This window comes from Pteropus alecto, unplaced genomic scaffold (assembly GCF_000325575.1).
Source record: "Pteropus alecto unplaced genomic scaffold, ASM32557v1 scaffold74, whole genome shotgun sequence".
Taxonomy (NCBI): Eukaryota; Metazoa; Chordata; class Mammalia; order Chiroptera; family Pteropodidae; genus Pteropus; species Pteropus alecto.
In genome coordinates this window covers 3,925,066-3,947,778 of record NW_006436291.1, presented here as the reverse complement: position 1 = coordinate 3,947,778, position 22,713 = coordinate 3,925,066, and the positions used below count along the sequence as shown (strand labels likewise).

The following is a 22,713-nucleotide window of genomic DNA, read 5'->3' as shown; positions in this document are numbered from 1 at the left end:
GTGTCTCCTTGGCCACATACGATTGCTTTCCTGTCCTTCCTTCAGACGTCCGCAGCTTCTCCCCCGCAGGCTGACCTGCTACCATCCGCTCACGCTGCACTTCCCTCATAGGTGGCAGTGCAACGTGTGATCCCGGTTCATTACGGAAGGGCTAGAATGTGATCGCCTCGCGGAGGATTGGGAGAGCCTCGCCGTGTCCCTTACAGACACCAAGCCACTTCCATGCCACCCCCTCCCCGCCCCCATCCATCCTTTGCTATTCGCTCCACCCCATGGGTCACCCTGGTCTCTGAAGAGACTCCTGAATGGCCCTTGTGTGAAAATCGGGGGTCTAAATAGGACTCTTTGTGACAGTGCCAGTGCAGACATTAAGATTGCAAACACGAGCCAGCGCCCCACACAGCTGCGGCCTCGCCGGGCGTGGGGGGCAGAGGCCGCCCTCAGATGTGGCACTCCGGGCCCTAACGGCTCAGGAGTGATGAAGGCCAACGTCCGCAGCATTAATCGAGCATCGCTGACCTCTTCCTACGTTCATTGTGAGGGGGCGACAACTTAGGATGACAGCTTCTTAAACGCTAATTCTATCTTCCCGGTGAGCAAACGGGAAGCCCAGCTTATCCCATCTAATAGGACAACGGAGGCGGATGCCTCTGGCAATGACTCCTGACGGGCAGTGTCCGATGCACACGCTCTAATGTAGGAGAGACATCTGGCTGGAGACCACCCCGGCAGCCCTGACTAAGACCCCCGCTCCGTGCACAAGGCACCTCGACGACCGAGGCAGGCGTGGAACGTGAGCGCGGGAGACGCGGCTCCGGCTGCCCGGCAGACACGCACTTCCGAGCGTTCTATTTTTCATACCATGGCTTGAATCAGGGAAAGTTTTTAAAGTAATTTCGAATTCCACATATTTAAAGTTTGAGTTCTGCTTATCAGAAAAAAACCGATGCTCAGCAGAGAGGAGAAACCGTTTGGAGACAAATGGGCTTGTAAATAAAAGGGCTCTGCACGCTTTGTTTTCCGTGTGGCTGTGACATCCTTTCCCGTGAGTAAATCCACGTATTTTGTATTCAGTAGGGACGGGAGCCACTGACCCTGAAAAAGCTCTGTCCGGCCAGGCAGGGTGGGGCTTGATGAAGGCCAGCGGCAAGGCAAGGTGTCTGGCGGGGAGGGGAGGAGGTGGGGGCGGGGCAGGTCTCAGACCCCAAAGACTGTCCGTGAACCTCATTGCTAGACGGCCTTCCTTTCACATTCGCCAACTGCTCTTTTAACTTGCGAATATTCCTCAGTGTTAGTTTTCATTAACTCTATGACACTATTCATCTTTCTTTCCTCTTAAAATAGATATAATCACGGCAGTTGTTTGTGTGTGCACCAGGCACTGGGCACAGTGCCAGCACGACCTCATTTCATCCTCTCAATGACCTCATGATGCAGGGACTATCACTGTCCCCATTTTAATAACAAGAAAATAAGCCAGAGAGCTTACGTCACTTCATCAGCCTGCTGCTCTGCCCAAATATTGGAGAATTTCCTTCAACAAAACTCACGGGACGCCAACCGTGCGCCGAGTCCCACAGATGCTGGGGTGAAGAGGTCCCTGTGTGCCCCAGCGCAGTCACCCTGTGAATGAGCTCATGCGGTTGGTGCTGGGGAGGCACAGGAGCAGGGGGAGGTGACCGTCCAGGATGAGATGGCCCAGGCGGGGCCTTGAGGTTGGGGATGGTGAGAGTCAGCGGTGGGAGGAAGGGCGCAGGGCGAGGGTGAAGAAGAGGAGGAGGAGGAGGACTGAGCCTTTTCTCGAGCCCATCTGACGGGCCCTGTGGGTGTCCGGTCTAAATTCAATAGTCCCTGCGAGTGACCACCCAGCTCCGCAGCCCTCACAAGCACATGGCGACGGTGGGCAAGAGGCGTTGCTTCAAGGTGGCCCAGCCACGACAAAGCCGCGCTGGTTCCCTCGCAGCTCCTGGAATGTGCCAGGCTCTTCCTTTCCTGGGGACCTCTGCCCATTCCGCAAACCCTTCCCCGAACCTCCCCCGCCCCGGGGCCTCCATTTCCACCCGCCTCACCTGAAACAGGTGCCTTCTCTTCTGCCCTTTCATCGAATTGCTGCGACAATTTTTCTTATTTGCCCGTTCACTTGATTTCTGCCTGCAAGGAATCTCTAGAACATGAACTTCAGGAGGGCACGTTTCCTGGATGTCACGTTCGACACTGCATACCCAGTGCCCGGGGCAGTTCCTGGCGCGTAGCATTGCTCAGAAAAAGGGGGACCCCCCTTCTGATCCCCCGACCTCTATCTTCCAGGGCTTTGCGATCTCTGAGCAGAAGCAAGGACGGGCAGCATGAGCACCAAGACCTGAGGAGCAGACTTAGAAACGGAAGCACGGAGGTGACGAAACCGCCAGGAAGGGGCCGCGGGTGCCGCTTCCTCTGCAGGTCAAGGACTAAGCCACCGCAGACGTGGCAGGAGCAGACGGGGCAGGCGTCGGTGGGGCCCTGACACTGTTCTGGTTTGGGCGGCCCCGGTAGAACTGGAACCCCCAGGGAGCAGAATCCCAAGACATATACACTGGCTAAATCCATATGAAAGAGATGAGACTGGATATATTCAAGAGTGACCTTGGAGACACCATGTCCCCCAGACTTTAAAACCAGAGCTCCCACGGTTAATAAACGACCAACTGGACTCAGACTAGATCTGCACGACCTTGAGCTTGCCTTTCCAAGACCCCACAGCTGTCACTGAATAGCTTATTTGTTGAGTTCTGGACGCTGGGCCAGGCACGGGGCTGCAGTGCCGCATGCGACACGTGGTCGTGATTTCAGGCTCCCCGGCCAGCAGGCACCCAGCATGTCCCGAGCATTCACTGTGTGCCAGGCACAGATGCCCGAAGCGCTTAGCATGCCAGCGCACGCACCACCACGGCAGAACTCGGGTAGAGACGACGAACCTCGTCTTAGGGACGAGCAGTTCAGCGACCCCAGAAGTTACTGGACTTTTGTGAATCTCCACATTCGTACCTATCGAATGGGAATAATGGAACCTTCCTCATGGAACAGCTGTGAAAAACGGCACAAACCCCTGTCCTCGCCCGGTCTTCTGTAGCTATGGAGTTGGGGGTGGGCGGCTTTAGGAGCCCCGATTCTCTGTGCCCCCCACGCCCTGCCCTTTTCAGTAGGCTTTGTAACTCCTTCCGTCACGAGTTGGGTCTGGTTTTCCACCTGTAGATTCTGAGTTCGCTGTTTGCCTTGCTCGAGCTCGGACACGTGCGTCTGCACCTGTGTGTCTGCTCTGGCCTCCACCTTCAGCCCAACGGCATTCCCAGGCTGCCCGCTCGAGCGGAGCCATCGCCCCAGCTGACAGCCCGCCGACGCCAAATGCGAGCGGGCCCAGACGAGACCAGAACCACTGGCCAAAAGTGCCAACCTGCAGCCTCGAGAGCTAAAGAAACACCTGCCATTCCATGAGCCACCGAGCCTTGGGGGTGGTGTGTTTTGGGGGGTTATCATAGCAATAGGTACCTGAATCTCATTATTATTGTCATACCTTATCTCCCTCTGGGTCATCTGACAAAATCTGGATCTACATGGAGTCTGGTCTGACTCCAGTGCCTGCTGCCACCATCCAGATGTCACCTGGTGGACCCTCCATGCCAGCCATGCGATACAACCCTGCGGGGGGCAGGGGGTTGCATCCAGGCTCCACAGGCATTTTCCAACATCTCGCCACTCAATTCTTAGAGACTCATGAGGTGGGAATTTTTCTGATAGGTGAGAAATGTGCAAGAGGATGTGGAAAATTCCAGGGCCAGGAGATTCCTTGGAGAAGGTGTAGCAGTGTCTGCCCGCACATGGGGTAAGGAGGTCGCCAGACACCCGCCAAAGTGCTTAGAATCACAGATCTAATCCACCCTGGGGTTGGCCTGCCGAGGTGGCCAAGGACAGGACAAAGGGGGCCATTGCAGGCCTCACAGCCAGGAAAGTTGTCAGCTCCAAGGTAAGCCAAAGGAAGAGTGCCCCTCGTCAGGGACAAAGCTTCAGGGACGTCGAGAAAGGAAGGCACGGGGATGAGCTCGGCACGGTGACCGCCTGCGCGTGTCACTGGTAAGTGAAGAGCTGACTAGTTTCCTGGTGTGGCAGACCTAGGGTGAGCCCACAAGTCATCTGACGGGTGGTCATCTAACATACAGCTCAAACAGAACGTTTCAAAAAAGAAAACAACAAACTATAAGCGTCCGTATTTTGGGGTGGGGGGTACTGACATCGTGCAATGATAATTTAAAAATCAATGATTAGGATTAGTCATTAGTCATCAGTGAAATGCAAATCAAAACCACAGTGAGATATCATCTCACATCTGTTAGGATGGCTCTTATAAATAGCTATATATATATATATATATATATATATATATATACACACACACACACACACATATATATATATATACACATATATATATATATAAATATAAAATACGAAATGGTGCAGCCATCATGGAAAACAGCAGAGCGTTTCCTCAAAAAGTTAAAAATAGAACCACCATATGACCCAGCACCCCCGCTTCTGGCCATGGGTCCAAAGAACTGGAAGCAGGGTTCTGAAGAGAGATCGGCTCTCCTGTGTCACTGCAGCATTGTTCACGACAGCCAAGATGTGGAAGCTCCTAAATGTCCATCGACGGGTGAAAGCATTAGGAGAAGGTAGAGTATTATTCTTCCCTGAAAAAGGAGAAACCCCACAATGTGCGACGACATGGATGAATCTTGAGGACGTTATGCTAAGTGAACTAAGCCAGTCACAGAACGATGAATACCGCATGATTCCACTTAGAAGAGGTCTCTAAAACGGCCAAATTCATAGAACCAAAGGCTGGAATGGCGCTGGCCAGGGGCTGGGGGACGGGAGGAGAGCTCACCGATGGACAGGCACCAAGTTTCAGCTACGCACAGTGAGTGCGCGACACAGATCTGCAGTGCAGCACGGTGCTCTCAGCCCCGAGAATGCATCGTGCACTCAAAAACGGGTTACAAGGGCGGATCTCATATTAAGTGTATTTATCACAATCCAATAACGTTTTTAAAATGGTTAGGATGAGTGTTTTCTATCCTTTGTTACCACTCCTCAGAACTGCACTGCGAGGCAGGTGAACGCTGAAACTGAGTATCCCAGAGGCCAGTTAAGTCGTGGAAGAACGACATGGAAGAGCTGGGACCTTCCAGCACCTCCTAGTGTCCCCCCCGCAGAGCACTGCCTCCAACCTGGTCTCCAGGGCAGGCACATTAGGCTTTGATGCAAATTTTAATTCATGCTCGGGCTCTCCACGCTCAGAATCCATCCGCCCGACCTCATCACATGGCACAGCTTTCAGGAAGAGAAGCCGTGACCCCCAGCACCTGCTGTCTTCACACTGTCCAGAAACCGGCCCTGGCCAAGCCCCCAGCGGGCTGTCCCGGTGTCTCATCGCCCTCAAAGATCGTCTCCTAAGTCCCACAGAAAGAACCAGTCAAACCTAAGTGTACACGAGGTGTTCGAGAAAGCCACAGTGGGGGCTGAGTAAGTAGCTAGCACCCTGCCAGGGCCGTGGGAAGGGTCCAAGAGCAACTACTAGCCCTGGGTCAGTAAAGCTGTTTAATCCCTGGAAGGGAATCTTAAGAGCACGGCCTTGGGACAGACTCCTGCTTCCTCCCGTCTTCCGTGTCTCCACCTCTCCTCCCTTCACGGGTGCAGGAAGCAGCCCTGCATCCTCGGGTCCTTGCAGCTACATCCTCGGGTCCCTGCAGCTACATCCTCAGGTCCCTGCAGCCCTGCATCCTCGGGTCCCTGCAGCCCTGCATCCTCGGGTCCCTGCAGCCCTGCATCCTCGGGTCCCTGCAGCTACATCCTCAGGTCCCTGCAGCTACATCCTCAGGTCCCTGCAGCCCTGCATCCTCGGGTCTCTGCAGCTGCAACCTCGGATCACTGCAGCTGCAGCTCTGTGTGGAGCCGCTAAGGCCACCAGGCTCATGGAGCCCGGAGATAGGCATGAGTCAGGAGCTCACGTGCAGATCCACAAGGACGGCTCCAGGAGAAGATGGACGGCCCCCCGTGATACCCTGCCCATCTCACGGGCTCCAGGCTAGTCATGTGAAGCCTCAACGTTCAAAGAGAAAGCGATCCATTTTTACTCAGGTGGGCTGAGCTCTAGCTCCAGTCCTGCGGCCCCAACACACGTTGGGATTCCGGAAAGTCACCGTGGGCTGGCCACGCCTGGGCACGAGTGCTGGCTGCCCCCGGCTCAGCCCGAGCGCCTCCGCTATTACCTGTTCCACAAACTGGCTTCCCGTAAGATTCCATTTTAAGAAAAAATAACATAAACCGCTTTAAGGAAACTCTGCCCTCTGTGGTCAAAGCAGTCTGTGAGAAACAGAAACTTCACGGAGGTTCTTAAAATAAGACTCAAGGACTCTCCCCTCCGCACAGAGGTCAGACAGCCGCGCTGTCAAATACCAGGCCAGGGGGAGATGGTTCCAGAAGGTTTTATACACATAAGGTCTCCTCGTGTGCCCGAAGGAGGCGTGTGACATGAAGGCCCAGCCCTGTCAAGAACAAAGACACATTTGAAAGACACGCCAGATCTCACCTGTCCCCTGCACAAAGCAGGAGGACACCAGGATGCGGGATGCCGTTGCTCTCCCTGGGACGCTGGAAAGGGCCGTTGGCCCTAATTTTTTTCCCTGACCTCTGTGGTCACCACCAGCTCTCTCCCCAGGCACGGGCCTCCCTGCTACTGCATTTCGCCACCTGAGCTGGGGACGAGTCAGTGGTGTCAGCATGCAAAGGCAGGAGAGCGAGCCGGAGGGAGGGCCGGAGGGAGGGCCGGAGGGAGGGACGGAGGGAGGGATGGAGGGAGGGACGGAGGGAGAGACGGAGGGAGGGAAGGAGGGAGAGAGCGAGAGACAGCACTGTCCAGAAGCAAGGTTAGGAGAGAATCACTCAAAATGCACTTTACGAGAATGATCTCCTGGCCAGCACGGGTATGTCTACCAAGATGTAAAATAAGCCATGAAGGCGGCCAGTTCCGCCTTGTGTCCTCGTCCCCTCTGGCTCAGTCACATGACAGCTGCCAGATTAACACTTCTTTCGCCCTGGGAAACTGGATGCTAAGACGATCGTTATATTAAATAACACAATAAGCTTCAAAAATACATTTAATTCCATGTGTCGCTTTCAATTTGTGTTGCTTTCGTTTATGCTTTTTCTTTTAAACGATATTTTCTTCAGATGGCCAACTGGGTGCCAAAGCTACTCAAAAAAAAAAAAAAAAAAATACCACTTCCACTCTTAACCAAGTCTCTGCTCTCCCGACTGATGAACGACATTTCGCCAAACAAGCAGCATTCTGCGCAGTGGGACCGTGAGAGTTAGGAATGCATCTTCTACTTGCAGCTTTTCCCCAGAAATATACAACCTTTGGAAGAGATGTGTGACTTTCAACAGTTATTTGTGTTATTTTTCTCTTATGGGACCCTTGTTATACCACTGACAATGACTAAGTAGAAACCAATGACATTCTTTCATTTAAAACCTAAAAGCACACCAGTAATAAGGTATAAGCCCAGCTCGGCCCTCTGCACAGCAGGGGCTCGTGGCTCAGGGGCAAGGGACACTGGGAAGAGGGCGTGTGATGACCTCGGACGGAGGAGCTTGAAAGACGGAGCTCTGAGGGAGGGTTGGAGCGACTCAAAGCAGTAGAAGCAGCAGCAGCAGAAGGCGAAATGCACACAGTGTCTCAGCGCATCATCTCAAAGTCCTTTGGATGTCACGGGGCTGTCTCTGACTCCCTGTGTCCCCGTGGCTGTCCAGGTTCCACCAGTGACTTTGCTCCTTCCTCCAACGAGCCAGTGAAGCCCCCCAACAGGTGTTTATGGACCACTGAGGCTAGGTACAGGGGATGGCAAGCGAAATCCAAGCTTTGGTGCAGCTTACAACCTGGGTCGAGGAGCAAATGTTCATCAAATAAAAACAAATGTAATGTGGCTGTGACAAGTGCAGCGAAGGAGAAGGAGGTAGACCCAGTACCTGAGGTGAGGCTGGTCTTGAGGTCAAGGACGGCTTCCTAGAACACATGGGTGAGGGTCTGTAGGATGAGTCGAGCTTAGGAGCAAGGGAGTGGGTGGCATAGCTCAAGCGAAGAAATCAGCGTGTGCAGGATTCTCATAGCGGAAGGGAGGACCGTGGAGAGTAGGGATGGAGCAGGGAGAGGACGAGGGAGGTGGACAGAGCTCAGAGGCCAGTGCCCCTAGGCCTGTCAGGCCACAGTGAGAAGTGTCTGAATTCTACGAGCAACCGGAAGGCATGGAAAGGCCCTAAGCAGTGAGTGGCACCGTCTGAACACCTGTAGGGGGAGACTAGACGAGAAGCACAGACTAGCGCAGTAGTCCAGGCCAGCACTGCAGCAGGGATGGAGAGCAGAGGGTGAGTCCCAGAGATGATCAGGAGGTAGACCAGAGGGACATGGTCATGAACTAGACACGGAGTGTTGCAGAGGCAGAAAGACCCCCGGGTGTGCAGCATGGCCAGTCAGGTGGGTAGCGGTGCCGTTTCTGAGATGTGACAGCGATTCTGATCTTAGAGACGTCACGCCCCACGCGGGGCACAGTCTGGAACCTGGGGTTCCGCCTCGTTCTGGGGAGTTAGTTTCTGACTTGTACCTGATTCCCGCGCTTGATGCTGGGATCCCAGGCATTCGGGGCGGGATCCACGCTGTGTCAGACCCAGGGGTGCCCTCTCTTTCCATGGGCCCCCACCCTGTGTTCCCGCACACCGAGAAGTACCTCCTCCATCTGAGGACACTGTGTTCTCTAGCTGCGTGTCCCCGACACTGACCTCATGCCTGGTTGGTGTCCACACATGGCTCTTACCAAACTCTCTGAAGCTGGGTCCGAGGTCGCCCTCTGTCCTCCCTGTCCCAGCAGGCCCGTGGACTCCCAGGTCCCCAGCCCATCTCATTCTGCCCAGCGCTCCGCATTCGCTGCCTCTATGGCAGGCCCTCGTAGAAAACTACAGTGAGAATCCCGGAGCGGATCGCATGCTGCCTCGACATCCGGCGCGGTCAGGAGGGCTTTATCTGGCCCAACCACAAATCCCCCTTCCGACCGCGCTCCCTCAGATTAGATGCCCCGGCCAAACCGCTCTCCTTATCACGGGGACCAGGAGTGGCTCCTGCTTTCCCCGGGTGGCAGCTTTAATTCTCTGCCAGCCCGAGGAATTACTCGAACAAGCCAATCACATCCTCCAACAGGAGCTGGGAGGCGGGCACCCCACCTTCTTGATACTACAAAGCCTGCCTCCCGCAGCTCCCCCTTGTTCCCTTTGTCCTCGAGTGCGACCCCCCATGGACCACCACGTGCCATGCAGTTAATCTCCCCGCCGGGGCTGAGTGCGCGGGGCCGTAAACCGCTGCTGACTGACGTGTCCAGCGTCAGATGTTGTGTATGGCCATCGCCATGACCCTAGGGCAGGAACCCCCCGCTCACCAATAGGACATAGAGGATGCCATTAAAACGGCCCTCATTTAGAAGAGCTTTGCCAAATAACTCTCGGTCGTAAAGGAATGCCACAACGCCAGGTGTCTCTCTCTCTCAGACCTGGTCCCTTTGCTCAGGTCAAGATATTGATGCCCGAAGGTGCCGGCGCCTGTGGCAAGGCATAGGGTTCATACGCTCAGAGGGAAATGAGTGGGAATTGTGAGTACCTCCCCTCATTTCTCCTTTCTAATAATGAGTCGTGGTCCTCGTGGACTGGCCACCTCATGTCCACCCCAGCCCCTGATTTCCTCAGTCTAGGATGAGGTCCTTTTCCCCCTTGGAACACAGAGGCAGAAATGAGCATTCACGGCTCTGAGAGGAAGCAGTTCAATCTGGTCGGATGCCCTTCCTGCGGACACAAAGCTACGCAGACTTGGAAAGCTTCAGCTAGGCTCTACGCTTCTCATTTTCCCGATTATTTTTAAAATTAGATTATGTGCCAGGTGAGGGCAAAGACAAAGCTAGAGGCAGAAACCTGTACGGGAGGAAAGTTCCTTATTGTACGATATGCGGGTGATTGCAGCAAAATGGGGGTCAAAACCCAGGCAGGCACTAAACAGAATTCAGGAGAGACGTGGGCATGATGGTTCTGCATTAGAGAGCAAAGAGGGACTAACACCGGCCCCTGTGACAAAGGTGACGTGGTCCATTTTCTTTCCACTATTGCCCCACACAGTAGGCATGACAGACCCAAAGGTGTCTCTTTACATCTTGCACGGAGGGCAGGAACGAACGCCCTTCCTTCTGCGGCCGTCAGAGGGGTCGTGCTGTCTCTCCCTCCTTCCCTCTTGCAGAGCAGGGCGGACACTGCGCGGAGTGAGCACCAAGCAGACGCCACAGCAGCTACTCGGTGGGAGCCTCAGTCCCTCCCAACACAGGAAGCTGAGCGACAGGACAGGAAATGCTGGAAAGAATCTTGGAAAAATCTGAAAAAGGATGCTTCCCTGATAGGCACTCAACTGCTGTCACATGACCCAGTTCCCAGCCTGCCTCGGGGCTTACTGGGGAGGGCCACGTAGAACCCCAAACGAGAATCGGCTCCTTGTATGCGGCTCCTCCGTACAGATAACGCTGTTCCATCTAGTGCGTGACATCTACACGCAGGCCCCCGACCTCGAGACATAGGGAAGACTGAGACGAGGTCCCTGCCTCTGAGCCCACAGACCCGAAGGAAAAGGAAGACAAGGCTGCAGGAAGGGAGCTGGAAGGACGGCGACCGTGGGACAAACAAGTCTGAGGCACCGAGGGGCGGGGCAGACTGAATCAGGGAACAAAAGGCAGGACTGTCACGAATACACAGAAGTCGCCTCCTGGAGGGTGTCCTCCCCAGCCTAGAGTCAGAGGAGAAACCACCAGACGCTGTGCCCAGGGGTTCAGACTTTGCCCTCTGACCACCGATCTGATTTTTGGCCAGGGAAGTTGCATTGATTAAAGATACTCTTACACACTGTTCAACAGATACATTTCCCACGTGAGCAGGGAGGAATCGATGAGCATGGACGAGGACGAGGCAGATCGCTGGCACTGTGATCGAAACGGATTCTGTCTAATAAAAAAGACCCACGTGTTTCAGCTTCAACAATTTGAGCCCTAACAGATCCAGGTTTTCCAGGAAAAACAAACAGGTAAACACAGTGACCCTTCTACACCTTGTCCATAGAGAAACTACAATTACAAATGACTTCTTCCGGAAGAGACATAAAACTCGCACCGGTCTCCAAGTGATTTTTGAGGGATAATGGAGCAATGGCCCTAAAAGCATGGTCAAGGGCATGTGTTTTATTGGGGCGACTCACCGTTCGACTCAAAATTAATGAAACTGCTACCCTCGTTACGCGGGTAGCAAATCGCTGCCCTTGTAAAAGCTGGAATAAAAGAACAATTATTCTTAAGTTTTAAGGGAAATATAATTACCTCGTCCCTGTCATCGATCAAAGACCCACCCTTTAGAAACTGCCAGTTGTAAAGGTCGGGCTTAATGGATTAGGTGGGAGAAAATTTCACGCTGTCCCACCTTCCATCCTAAGCCAAGTAAATTAGTCATTAAAAATTCCAAATGACCTTCATCAGTGCCTTTCACAGACATTTCCCGTAACCGATTTCCCCAGAAACGGCCTAAGTAGACCCCCGATTCTCCTAAACACTGCGACATCCTTAGATCGAGCAGTCTCACCTGCAGACAGGTAGGACGGTGATGGGGAAGCGGTGAATGGGACCCTTGTACAACACGCAGGATGGAAACTTGAAAGGGACTTCCTACCTTCCACCGATTTTGAAAACAGATGTGGGTTTGGGCAGAAACAGTCTCCCTTCCTGCATTTTTTTCTCTTTTAGTGATCAGATCCTGTTAATCACGGTAAACTGAAATTTTACCCAGGCCGACGGATTTCAAGGGCCTTGCCCAGAGGACAGTTTTAGCCGAAGTCTCCTCTCCGCCCCTCCAGTCCTGGAATTTCCAGCGGCCGAGGCAGTGAATAGTCGCATTGTGCAAAGGAAGGGAGCGAACATGGAACGCGGAGGCGGAGTTCACTTCGATTTCCTGCGTGGCGGCCACTCGGAGCCCTGTTTAGACCAATTACCCCAGAGATGCAGCTTCTACAGCGGAGGCTGCCACCCGCATCGCCGACTTCCAGAGCCGCCCTCGGAGATCTGAGACCCCTAAACCACCATTGTCCCAGAGCGAGTGGAAAATTTTTCCAAATCAAGAGCGAAGTCGACACCGGCACTTGGCACGTCAGCTGGAACAGCAAAACCCTGGCCGGGTCTGTGGTCCCAGGATGGGACCCCTCTTCCCGCGCACGTGGGCGCCGCAGGCGGAGCCGCCCCGCTCTCTGGCCGCTCACATTCCCGCTTCTGCACTAACCTCGGCTCTTCTCACGCTTACTCACGTGGGCCACCCATCGGCGAGGGTCACACCAAGGCCGACAGCCCCGACCCGTCTCCGGATCTCCCCGCCAGGCCAGCTGCTTCCTGGGCATCTAGGGCAGATGGCCTGTCACACGCAGAGCGTCCGACGCCCACATATTCAGGAGTCTCTCGCCACCACCACTCCTTGACCCCACGAGCCTCCTGGGCCCTGAATTCCCTACCTTGTTGACATTGTCGGCACCATCCACCCTTTTCTTCCTTTCCAATTGCAATTGACATTCAATATGATATTAGTTTCCGGCGAACGGCGTAGGGGTTCGACATTTATGTAACTTACAAAGTGATCCCCCGATAAGTCTAGTCAGTACCCACCCGGCGTCACATGATTATTACGCGACCATTGTCTAGCCTCCCCGTGCTGTGCTTCACATCCCCAGGACCATCCCGTAACGGCCGATGGGCACTTCCTAATCGCTTCCCCTTTCCCGCTCAGAACACCGTTAGCCTCTTCTCCCTGAGCCCAACTGCCCGTGACTTAGCCGTCCCCTCATGCTCCATCAGCTCTGACACCCCCTGCCCCCGCCCCCGCCCGAACCCAGAACATCTCCTGCCTGGGACGTCACGGCGGACATGACTCGCATCACGTACATCAGTAACTTAAAAATATTTGATGGGTCCTCTTTGCCTACACGATACAGGCTAAAAATAAATAAATAAGGTGACGCTCTCTTGGCTCGACATGATCTAAAGCTTTTGAGCACTTCCAGCTGTGTGAGCGTGGCTGCGCTACCTGCTGTCCTCGGGGTTGATTATATGGTCAATTGTTTCTGAAGGGAATCCCCGCTCCCCACGCATGGGGATGAGGGGGAGGGGTTTCAGGCATGGGGAGGAAACTGGACAAAATGGCCTCTATGGCCCCTCCCAAACTTGAGATTCCACGGGCAGACTTGTGCCTTAGGGACATCTGGCTGGCCGTGGAGCTTCTCCAGGGCCTCTGAGCCGTGTTGCTACTACCTGGCTTTGAGCCCCGAGCAGATAGGACTGGCGAGGATGGGGCCCGAGGTTAACTGAGACAGCGCAGCAGGAGTCGGGCACGACCTGTCATCGCGGCTCTGGAGGAGGCCCACACTCTCGCCGCGGAGGTCCACAGGCACCCTCGGTGGTGGTGCTGTCTGCAGCCCGCTGGCTCGTTCTTCCAGAAGGTCTCTGGTTTCCCTTTCGCCTACGCTAGTGTGTTTCTGGTGTTGGCAACCCCAAGTTTGACCTACACCTCTGCTCCCAAAGACCCTGAGAGGCTGAGACAGATGCCAATCTTGTGCTCGGCCCTTCTCGTGAGGCGGGACACGGAGTTCAAGTCCTGAACCAAATTCCTGTTCTTTCCTGGGGACACAGCTCGACCACAGGGCACCGGTGGCCGCTCAGGCCAGTCTGCCTGGAAGAGCCGTGACAGGACTCTGTCCTTGACCAAACTTCAGTCCCCTCCTCTGAGCCCTCTTCCCGACCAGGCCTCGTCCTGCGCAGCCCAGCTTCAGCAAAGAATCCCGCTGAGTCCAGTTTTAGAGAGAATCCTGCTAAGCCGGTTTAACGAGAATTTCCCGACCCTTGACTTCTAATTAAGTTCCCTTCCCCTACCTCTGACAGCTAATTAAGTTCTCCTTAGTACCTTTTTGTCCGCTGAGGCCCCGCCCTGCCACCTGGCCATAGTCCCCAGCCACCCGAGCTGTATTCAGAAGGGAGCTCAGTTCTGTACTGAAACCTCTCCCCGCCCACTTCAGTGCCTCAGACAGGATCTGTCTTGACATTTTTAACCGGCGTCCAGGGCCGTGTTTCTTTAAGAGGTGGAAAGGACCTTGCAAGCCGCACAGGCAGCCCCCCGAGGGGTCAGTGCTCTTGGGGAGCAGGTGCCCATCTCTGTCCTGACTCTGAATGAGTCGCCGCTCCCTGCCCCCCGCCCCGGGCCAAACAAGTCAGGCTCCTCCAAGAAGTCCTTTAGGCAGAAGGGCCTCGCTCTTGGGCTCTGTCCTTGGTTAATTTAGTCCAATTTTAGCAAGAAATCTGCTGGGTCTGATTCAAGAAAATCCTCCACCTTTGATATCTGATCCAATTCCTCATGCCCACCTGTCACCTCAATCTAACCCAAACCCCCTCACCTGACGTTTCCTCTTGGAAATTTCCATCCACCCTCCCCTACCTGCCCCACTTTTCCCTGTGCTCCCTCCCCCCGGCCCCCAGAGCACACGCGCTGTGGCCTGACCGCTACCTCCAGCCCCCCGCCACCTCCAGCCCCCCGCCAGCGAGTTCTCACTTTCTAAGCAGCAAAGTGCCTGTGAGCCGACGCCCGCGCTGGAAGGAAGAACCCATCAGGCCCGTCTGAGCTGAGCTAGTTCTCTGGAAAATAGAACCCGCACCCACATCTAGATCACCCGGGGCGGACTGTTCTCAGAGCCACTGAGGGCTCCTCTTCAAAACGTCCCCGAACTTCCTGTGAAGCGCAGGTGGCCGGTCGTGCTTCTGGAGCCTGCCGTTCACGCTGCCCGAAGCGGATTCACCTTCTTACCACGGGCAACGTCTGGGCTGTTTTTAAAGGATCCGAACTAAATATCGGCCACTGTTAAAGAATAAGCTAGAAACCACGCGTCGAGGCTCTGGCAAGGATTACCTACGAAAGTTTCTTTTAAATAATATATTTGTCTGGAGCTGACTGTGCCAGTTATGAAGAGAAATTCGGGCCCCTGATATCTTTGACACAGGCAGGTGGTAAAGGGCAATGGAAAGAGAAGCCATAGTGTGTATGATCACACACACACGCATCTGCACACACGCGCGTACACATACACGTATTTACATACACGTATTTCCATACACCGATCCATTGGCCATGATTACGAACTAAAAGGAAAGTGAAGATTCAAAAACAAAATTGGCTACATGAAAACGTCCTTTTAAAATTTAATTTTTGCCAGAGACTCTAAATCGATATATTCTATCAACCCAGTACCACCACAAAATTTGACCTAAATTCATATTTCTCTCCTGAAAAGGAGAAAAAAATGGCTTGTTTTCATACCATTGACGTTAACAAACTTAATAAAAGTTATGAACTGCAACCATCTCACCTAGTGTTTTTTTAGTTTAGTGGCTGTGAATCGAAGTTTCATAAAAAAATGACTTATGAAGGCACCGAGACCAGGCCTGTATTGAGATGGCGCCCGCTGCATTCTGGGAAGATCCCGTATCTGTCTCCTTACCCATTCCCGGCAGACCTGCACCCCACCGCCCTAACCCCCCGACACTCAGCAATCCGAAGTCATCTTGGGTTTCCAAGGGTCCACCCGAGGCAACCGATATTTTTTGCATCGTTAGCTTTTTCAGAGACTGTCAGCCTAAAAGCCTATGTGTTTAGAAATTCAAATCAGCTTCAAAATTTGTCGGAGCCACTGAGCTATCATGTCATGTTTGGGGGCTGACGAGGCTCCAAAAGCGTATTTTATCATTAATGAAAATAAAGGAGAGAGAGAAAATAAAGGCGTGAAGCGGAACGCCACCCAGTCGGAGCCCAGCGCTTTACCTGCGTGCGAAAGACGCTCATTTCTTCCCCAGGCAGAGTGATCTTTAGGGGCTGAGAAGAGCCGACTGTGGATCTGAAAGATAAACAGAAACCTTCTCAGGCTTACATTTTTATTTGCCAGATATAGAATCTTCACTAGCGTACATTCTTATTTTTTAAAAACTCAAGAAACATCCCTAGAGTCTCTCTATTCGCCCAAGAAAGAACTGCAGATTGTAATAAATGCTTATTTCCATTCTCTTCTATGGTAATTCTGCCAGTGAAGAAAACGTAGGTTTCTGATGATTTCAAAATATGCAACGAGGCAGGCCGGGAGGGAGAAAACCGTAATCGGCTAATATGGGTTTTGCTAGTAGACAGAAGAACCGCATCTAATATTTCTTTCCTATCCCATCAGAGCTCTGAATGGATTTTGAGCTAAAATTGGACATTCGATAAATATTGATAAATTGTTGAACCGCAAGCAATTGAATTTCTAAATTAGCCTTCAAGACCCAGTAAAAATAAGATTCATATATACAAAAGTATTCTGCTGTCTGCAAGTATGATTATTATGCCGACTTTCTCTGCCAAAAGGCAAAGTTCTATTTTGTAAGTTTATGCTTAAAGCATTTTGCTGTGTGTGAGACTTTGGGTTCTGATCTATAAACGTAATAATCAGACGCCGGAGCATCTCAGTCTACACTGGGTCTGCCCCCGTGCCCATCGTCCCCCCGAGTGCCCTGGGACCTCACCCCACAGCTGGAGGGTATCTCTTCCGCCCCCACCATTTCCCTCTCGGTCTGATCCAACAGGTAACACGTTCGTGGAGCTCCAGCTGCCTTGAATTCTGAACCCCAGAGAAGGCCTCAGTCCCAGGGCTGAGTTAAGCCTTTTGGTGTTCAGGTCCCATTTTTGGCCTCTTCTCTTACCCGGCATCTGGGTAACCATTTTGGGGACTGCAGAGCGGATGCTGCAAGCGAACAATTTTTCTACCCCAAGCAAGAGCCTGGCCTCCCCAGCCCATGGCAGAAGAGACAGGATGGGGGCGGGACCTGGACTGTGGCCAGGCTGAGATGGGGGGAATGAGTCCTACGGCCCTTTCTGCCCCTCCCCGGGCTTGCCCGCCCGGGTCCTAACCCGGCCATCGACTACTAGTAACACGATTATTGATTATAACAACCACAAGAAGCACTGCTGACAGCCGATGGGGTTTCACACGGGCGGTGGTCGGGCCCAGTGCCTTCCGTACATCATCTCATGGGATTCTCACGACCGTCAGAAAGATATGCTGTTTTTCGCCCCACTGCAGCAGCTCAAAAAGCCAAAGCGGAGGTTGCCCGTGGCATGTGACACAATCAGGATTCAGACCAGGGCGCGCGGACCCAAAGCGCCTGAGCTTTTAGCCAGCGTGTTCCAAATATTGTTATTATTATTTTTACTAAGTACTGTTATCTGGCTATTTGAGTCGATCCGGCTGGCTGTGAGTATAGAGTCATCATACTGACAGGCGTGCTTTCCTCAGACTTGGCATAGTCGTGCCCTAGGGAATACTGGGTGACATGTGACAACTTTTCAGGAAGGAAGCAGAAGAGCAGCATGAGACGTGGGAATAGAAGACAACTTACATCTCAAGTTCAGCCGAAAACATGAGCTATGTCTCCGCGGCTGCAAACACAACCAATCAGGCGGGTCTGGAAGCTCCGTGTGCGGCAGGGAGAGTCTGACTTAGGGATTTCAAGCTTCTGGGTTATTGTCTTGTGTGGCTCTTTTGAGAATGATTCATACGTGTCATTTCTAAAGTAGCTCTATCCACTCTAGCGAGTCAATTAACCCGGGACATGACCACACGGAATTTTTACCCCGAAAGTTCCTGATGTACCACACAATCCTCAGTGGACAAACCCCAGCCCCAGCCCCGCCACGAAGTCACAAACACTGAAGCGTGCTGGTTCCCACTGAGGGCAGTTCTCTCTCTGGGGTCCCAGCAGTTGGCCATAGATGGCAAATTGACGAGGCCCCACTGGGTTCCCCAAAAGCCGGGGACCACCCTGTCCGGGCTCTGAGCACTCCTGATCCCAAAATCCCACAAATAGGGTGACTCAGGATCTCTGTCATCAATGGCCCCGACTCTCAGTGCCATCCCAAGTGGCATCCTAGAAAGACTGGGCTTCAGATCGGCTCTCTGCCGGGTGCTCGTTATAACTCCTTCGTGCGAAAGAGCAGCACTTTTCATCGCCCTTAGGACAAAGCGGCAAAGGGCCCGCGCCGCCGGCCCCTGCTAACCTGTGGTGTCGCTGGCACGTCCCTCTGGGCTACACTCTGTGAATTCATACGGTCCCCCGCCACCCGGCCTGCGCACGCGCTGCCCCATCGGCCCACCCGTGTTCTCCTAGTCCGTCTCCAGACCTCAGTGCAAAGGACCTGCTGTGAGTCTCCGCAGACGCCACTCTCAAAACCAGCTCAAGGTCCCGATTTATAAGCTCTCGCAGACACACCCCTCCTTCTCCAGAGTGTCCCACGCGCCAGGGTTCGCAAACGCGCCTTGACCTGTGTGAATCTACAATCGGTGTCTGCTTCGCCCCAGACGACGACCCCTTTGGGATTAAAGCCATGTGGCCCGGCTTACCCACGGACACGTAGTAGGCTTTCAATAAATATTTGTTGAAAAAAAATACGGAAGAATGAATAAATAAGTAAATTCATTCGCTAATGAAAACGAAACTTCTTTCCGGGGTACGTGCCCTTGGAACCCACTGTCCCGTCTCCTCGGAGACGTCGGACCGTCACGGTCCCCGTGCCCCCAACGGCCTTCGACTTTCTTCCTTCCTCGGCACGTCGACCACATCCAAACCTTTCTGAACTTCAAAACAAAACTGAAAAACTCCCTCCCCCACACTCGTTACCTTCCCCGCTTTCGCCTCACGCTCGGCAAACCTTCCTGAAGGAGACGGCCCACTCTGCTCCAGTCCCCTGTCCCCACACGGTCCTCCCTTTACCACAGTCTAGCCTGCGCCACTGTCACCTACACACTGGCATTCACGCGGGGCTCCTATTTTGCTGAGTTCGTTTATTAGTTCTAACGGGTTTTTTCCTGGAATCCTGAGGGTTTTCTACATATAAGATTATATTATCCGTGCACAGAGATGACGTTCCTTTCCCATCTGGATGCCTTGTGTTTCTTTTTCTTGCCTAATTGCACTGGCTGGAACTTACAGTACTACGTCGAATAGAAGTGGTTAAAGCAGACACCTTTGCCTCGTTCCTGATTTAGGGGGAAAGTTTTCAGTCTGGCACTATTAAGTGTTATGTTTTTCATATATGGTTTTTATTATGTTAAGGTCGTTTCCTTCCGTTCTTAGTTTGCTGAGTGTGACATAGGTTCATCGATTTGTTTTCCATTTTCTATCGCTAGAATGTAAACTCCACACAGTAAGTTCTTTACTCATTGCTGTAACCTCACATTTAGAATAGCACCAGGTCCATAGTACGTCACTGAAATTACACACTGAACGAATGAACGAAATGACTCTGAAATCGCATGAGAAAATGCTAATGCTATGCTGTCAATGTAACAGGTAACAATCGGAGGTCTGCTCTGATTTCCACTAAGTGAGAAATAGAAATTTAAGGAATAAAGAATGGAAAAAGCGTACAAAGATGAATAAATGCAGCATTTTTTTCTGCATGGAGAAATAAAAAATAAAAGGTATGGCCACAGTTCTTAGCATTTCCTAATAAACAAAGATAAGGCCATGGTCGTTAGTGTCCCCGCTCACCGGGAGAGCTGACCAGTCCCAAGCGATTTCCTAAATATCGATCATTAAGTGATTCTCGACTCAGTCCTTTGAAGATCATGTCTCCCTTAGGTCTTCCAAGCCATCAGTGTGTTATTTAGTGACTGGCAGCAGTAATTGGGCCACACGACAGGAGGAAAGATTTAAGACCCTGTTTTTCACCTCGGTTTCCAGTGCTCTTGGGCCTGGTTCACGCCTGGGATCACACAGCCGATGTCACTGAGGTCTCAGCACATGCCAGACGACTACCTCGCTGAGCCCCCAACAACTCTGAGAGGATTATTATTCCCATTTTACAGATGTGGAACCTGAGGCACAGAGAGGTTAAGCCACTTGCCCACAGCCGCATGCAGATCTAATGAGCGAGGGAAGGAGCCCCGACTGGAACCCAGGGAATGCGCGTCCCTCCATGGGAGCAGAGAACTGGGACTGGGATCGGGCACGTGAAAGGGATCGGATACTTTGCAACCATAGGATGCAGTTCGGTGTGCAACGCTCTCATACACAAAGCCTCATTCTGATTCTCTTCCGCCCCTGAGAGGTGGCAGAACACATAAAGTCTGGTGCGTGTGTGTGTGTGTGTGTGTGTGTGTGTGTGTGTGTGTCCCAAAGAGGATAAGAGACGTAACTGCCCAAGAACGAAACGCGATGGCCCGGACACGGACACCTGCCCCCGACCCTGGTCTGGTGTCCCTCTTCCATACCACCTGCCACCTGCCACCCTACAGAGTCCAACCTTACCAGCACCGCCGCCAGCAGAAATTCTGTGGTCACACCTGACACCAGCTAGATCAACAACCTGATCTTCAAATCCCATCAGGAGCCAGAAGCTATGCCCTGGCAAGGTTTAAACATCGTAGGTACAATAATACTGGAACCTTCCATTTATATAAGACTAAATGCTTTACAAAACAACTTTTACATTCTCTTGCCGATCCTCCCAAGTCCTGTCATAATAGCTGTGCTCTAATGAGCAAATATGCTATTGTTTTTGATAGCTTTTTGTTTACTGACTCTTCCTTTAAGATATCTGAGTACTTGCTGTGGACCCATAATCCCTTATCTGCAATTCTAAAATCCATAAAGCTTTGAAATCTGAAAGTTCTTCTGAGTTTACAGAAAATGAATCTGACAGCAAAACCTTACCTGAACTAACCTGAGGCTGTTTATAATATTAATTTATGCCATTTAGCGTGAACATTCATACATTTTATTGCAAAAACATCCACGAGCTTAATTACAGGGTGCTAGTCAGAGCCCACCAAGAATGTCATGCCGTATTACCTCTCTGAAAGAAAATTCAGAAATCGGTGTTGAATCACATTTGGTCCCAAGAGTTCTGGATGGAGAATCGTGGCTGGTGCCGTGGAGAGTTAATGAACTTGGCAGCCTCTGGGGCTGGGTTTTCCATGTGCCCCCTTATTCAATCCCCACGAGACAAGAATTCTCTCTGCATTTTACAGGTAAGGACACTGGGGCATGGAGAGATCAGGTCATTTGCTCGAAGTCATAGGGCTGCTAAATGCCAGAGCTAGGACTCCCTTCTTGGAACTCAGTATTCTCCGCGTCCCCCGTGTGTGTGTGTGTGCGCGCGCGTGCACGCGCGTGCGCGCGCGTGCACACGTGTGCAGGGGGAGTGGCGGTCGTAAGAGAGGCTCCAGGACTTGTAAAACACTGAATGAGTAGAACAGAAACCGAAACTTCATGTGCCCCAGGAAATACGAGAGAGGAGCAAACAGGCGTGTCCAGGCCTCCGGAGAAGCCGGCCTCCACTGTGCTCTTCCGGACACGTGCGCGGCCCATGGAGAAAGCGAAGTGGGAGTCCGAACCCCTTCCCTCCCAAGTCGTCAATGACCAAGGGAGGATTCGGGCTGGGTCTTTGCTCTCAAGTAGGGTCGGCCAACAGATGAAAAGGAAAGAGGGCCACATCTTTTCGGCATCCCAGGGCTTTGTCCTGGGGACGTTGGAGATGCACAGAGAGGGCAATGAGCAAGCATGTGGCAGATGGTTCCAGACTGGACCGCCGAGGGGTTGACACAGCCTCTCTTGGGGCTGCAATGTACTCTCCACGGCTAATCTAGACACATGATTGATCTTTGCCAGCGCTGCATGTTTGTATTCAATCTTCCGAACTCTCTTCTGCAACAATAATTAATGTCAGACCAGTTTATGGATCAACCGTGTATTTTCTGGTTAATGCAACACCGCGCCTATAATAACTCAAAGCTGAGATTTATCACTCTGCCATGATCCCCTCTTCATGCTTCATCTCTCCCTGTTTACATCTGGTTTAACTTTTTCTAATCTAAAATAAATCAGCATGAAAAGCATTAGATTTTTCATTTAGATTCTCAATTGCCTTTTATTACTGAGATAATATCTCTTATCTGATTGCAAATGGCAGGTCTGTTCCCTTGTTAGGATCCGCATGAAGACGCCGCCGTCCGATCGTCCCATCTCTCCTTGCTTTCTCCTTCGCTGTAGTTTTCAAGGGTGGTGTCCGGTGGGATTCTGCTTGAAAATGAGACAAATCGGGATGGAGACAGGATGTGTTACTTCGACCATTTGTCCTCTCGTGAGACACACGTTGGAAGACGGCTTCCCAGGCTGCCTGATGAGAAGCGGCCGTGGGGGTTCACTGACTGCCAGCCCCCATCGGTTTGCAGGGATAAATGACAACGGCTATGACAAGGCGCTTGACTGAAGATTTCCACGCAAACCTCAGGCATGGGAGGAAATAACCCCCTCATACGGGCGTATTCATTACCAGTTACGAAGTCCAGGTTAGCTGAACCGTGCTGTCTGTCAAAGACGTAGATGTTTCAGCATTTTCGTTCTGTTTTCTCTCATCCGCAACATTTTCTCTCGACTTGAAAATGTGAGCTGATGGTTCCAGAAGCAGCGTCCCTGCCTTGAGCCAGGCGGACAC

At 52.5% G+C, this 22,713-nt stretch overlaps 1 protein-coding gene across 2 annotated transcripts in view; it reads right to left on the bottom strand.

Moving 5' to 3' along the window:
• Positions 1-22,713, bottom strand: part of CUNH10orf90 (chromosome unknown C10orf90 homolog) — a 181,023-nt gene that overhangs the window by 147,914 nt on the left and 10,396 nt on the right. For both annotated transcript variants that reach the window (XM_025047552.1, XM_025047553.1), the window contains exon 2: positions 16,009-16,081. In XM_025047552.1, coding sequence (XP_024903320.1) covers positions 16,009-16,081 — 73 coding nt within the window. The remainder of the gene's footprint in view (positions 1-16,008; positions 16,082-22,713) is intronic.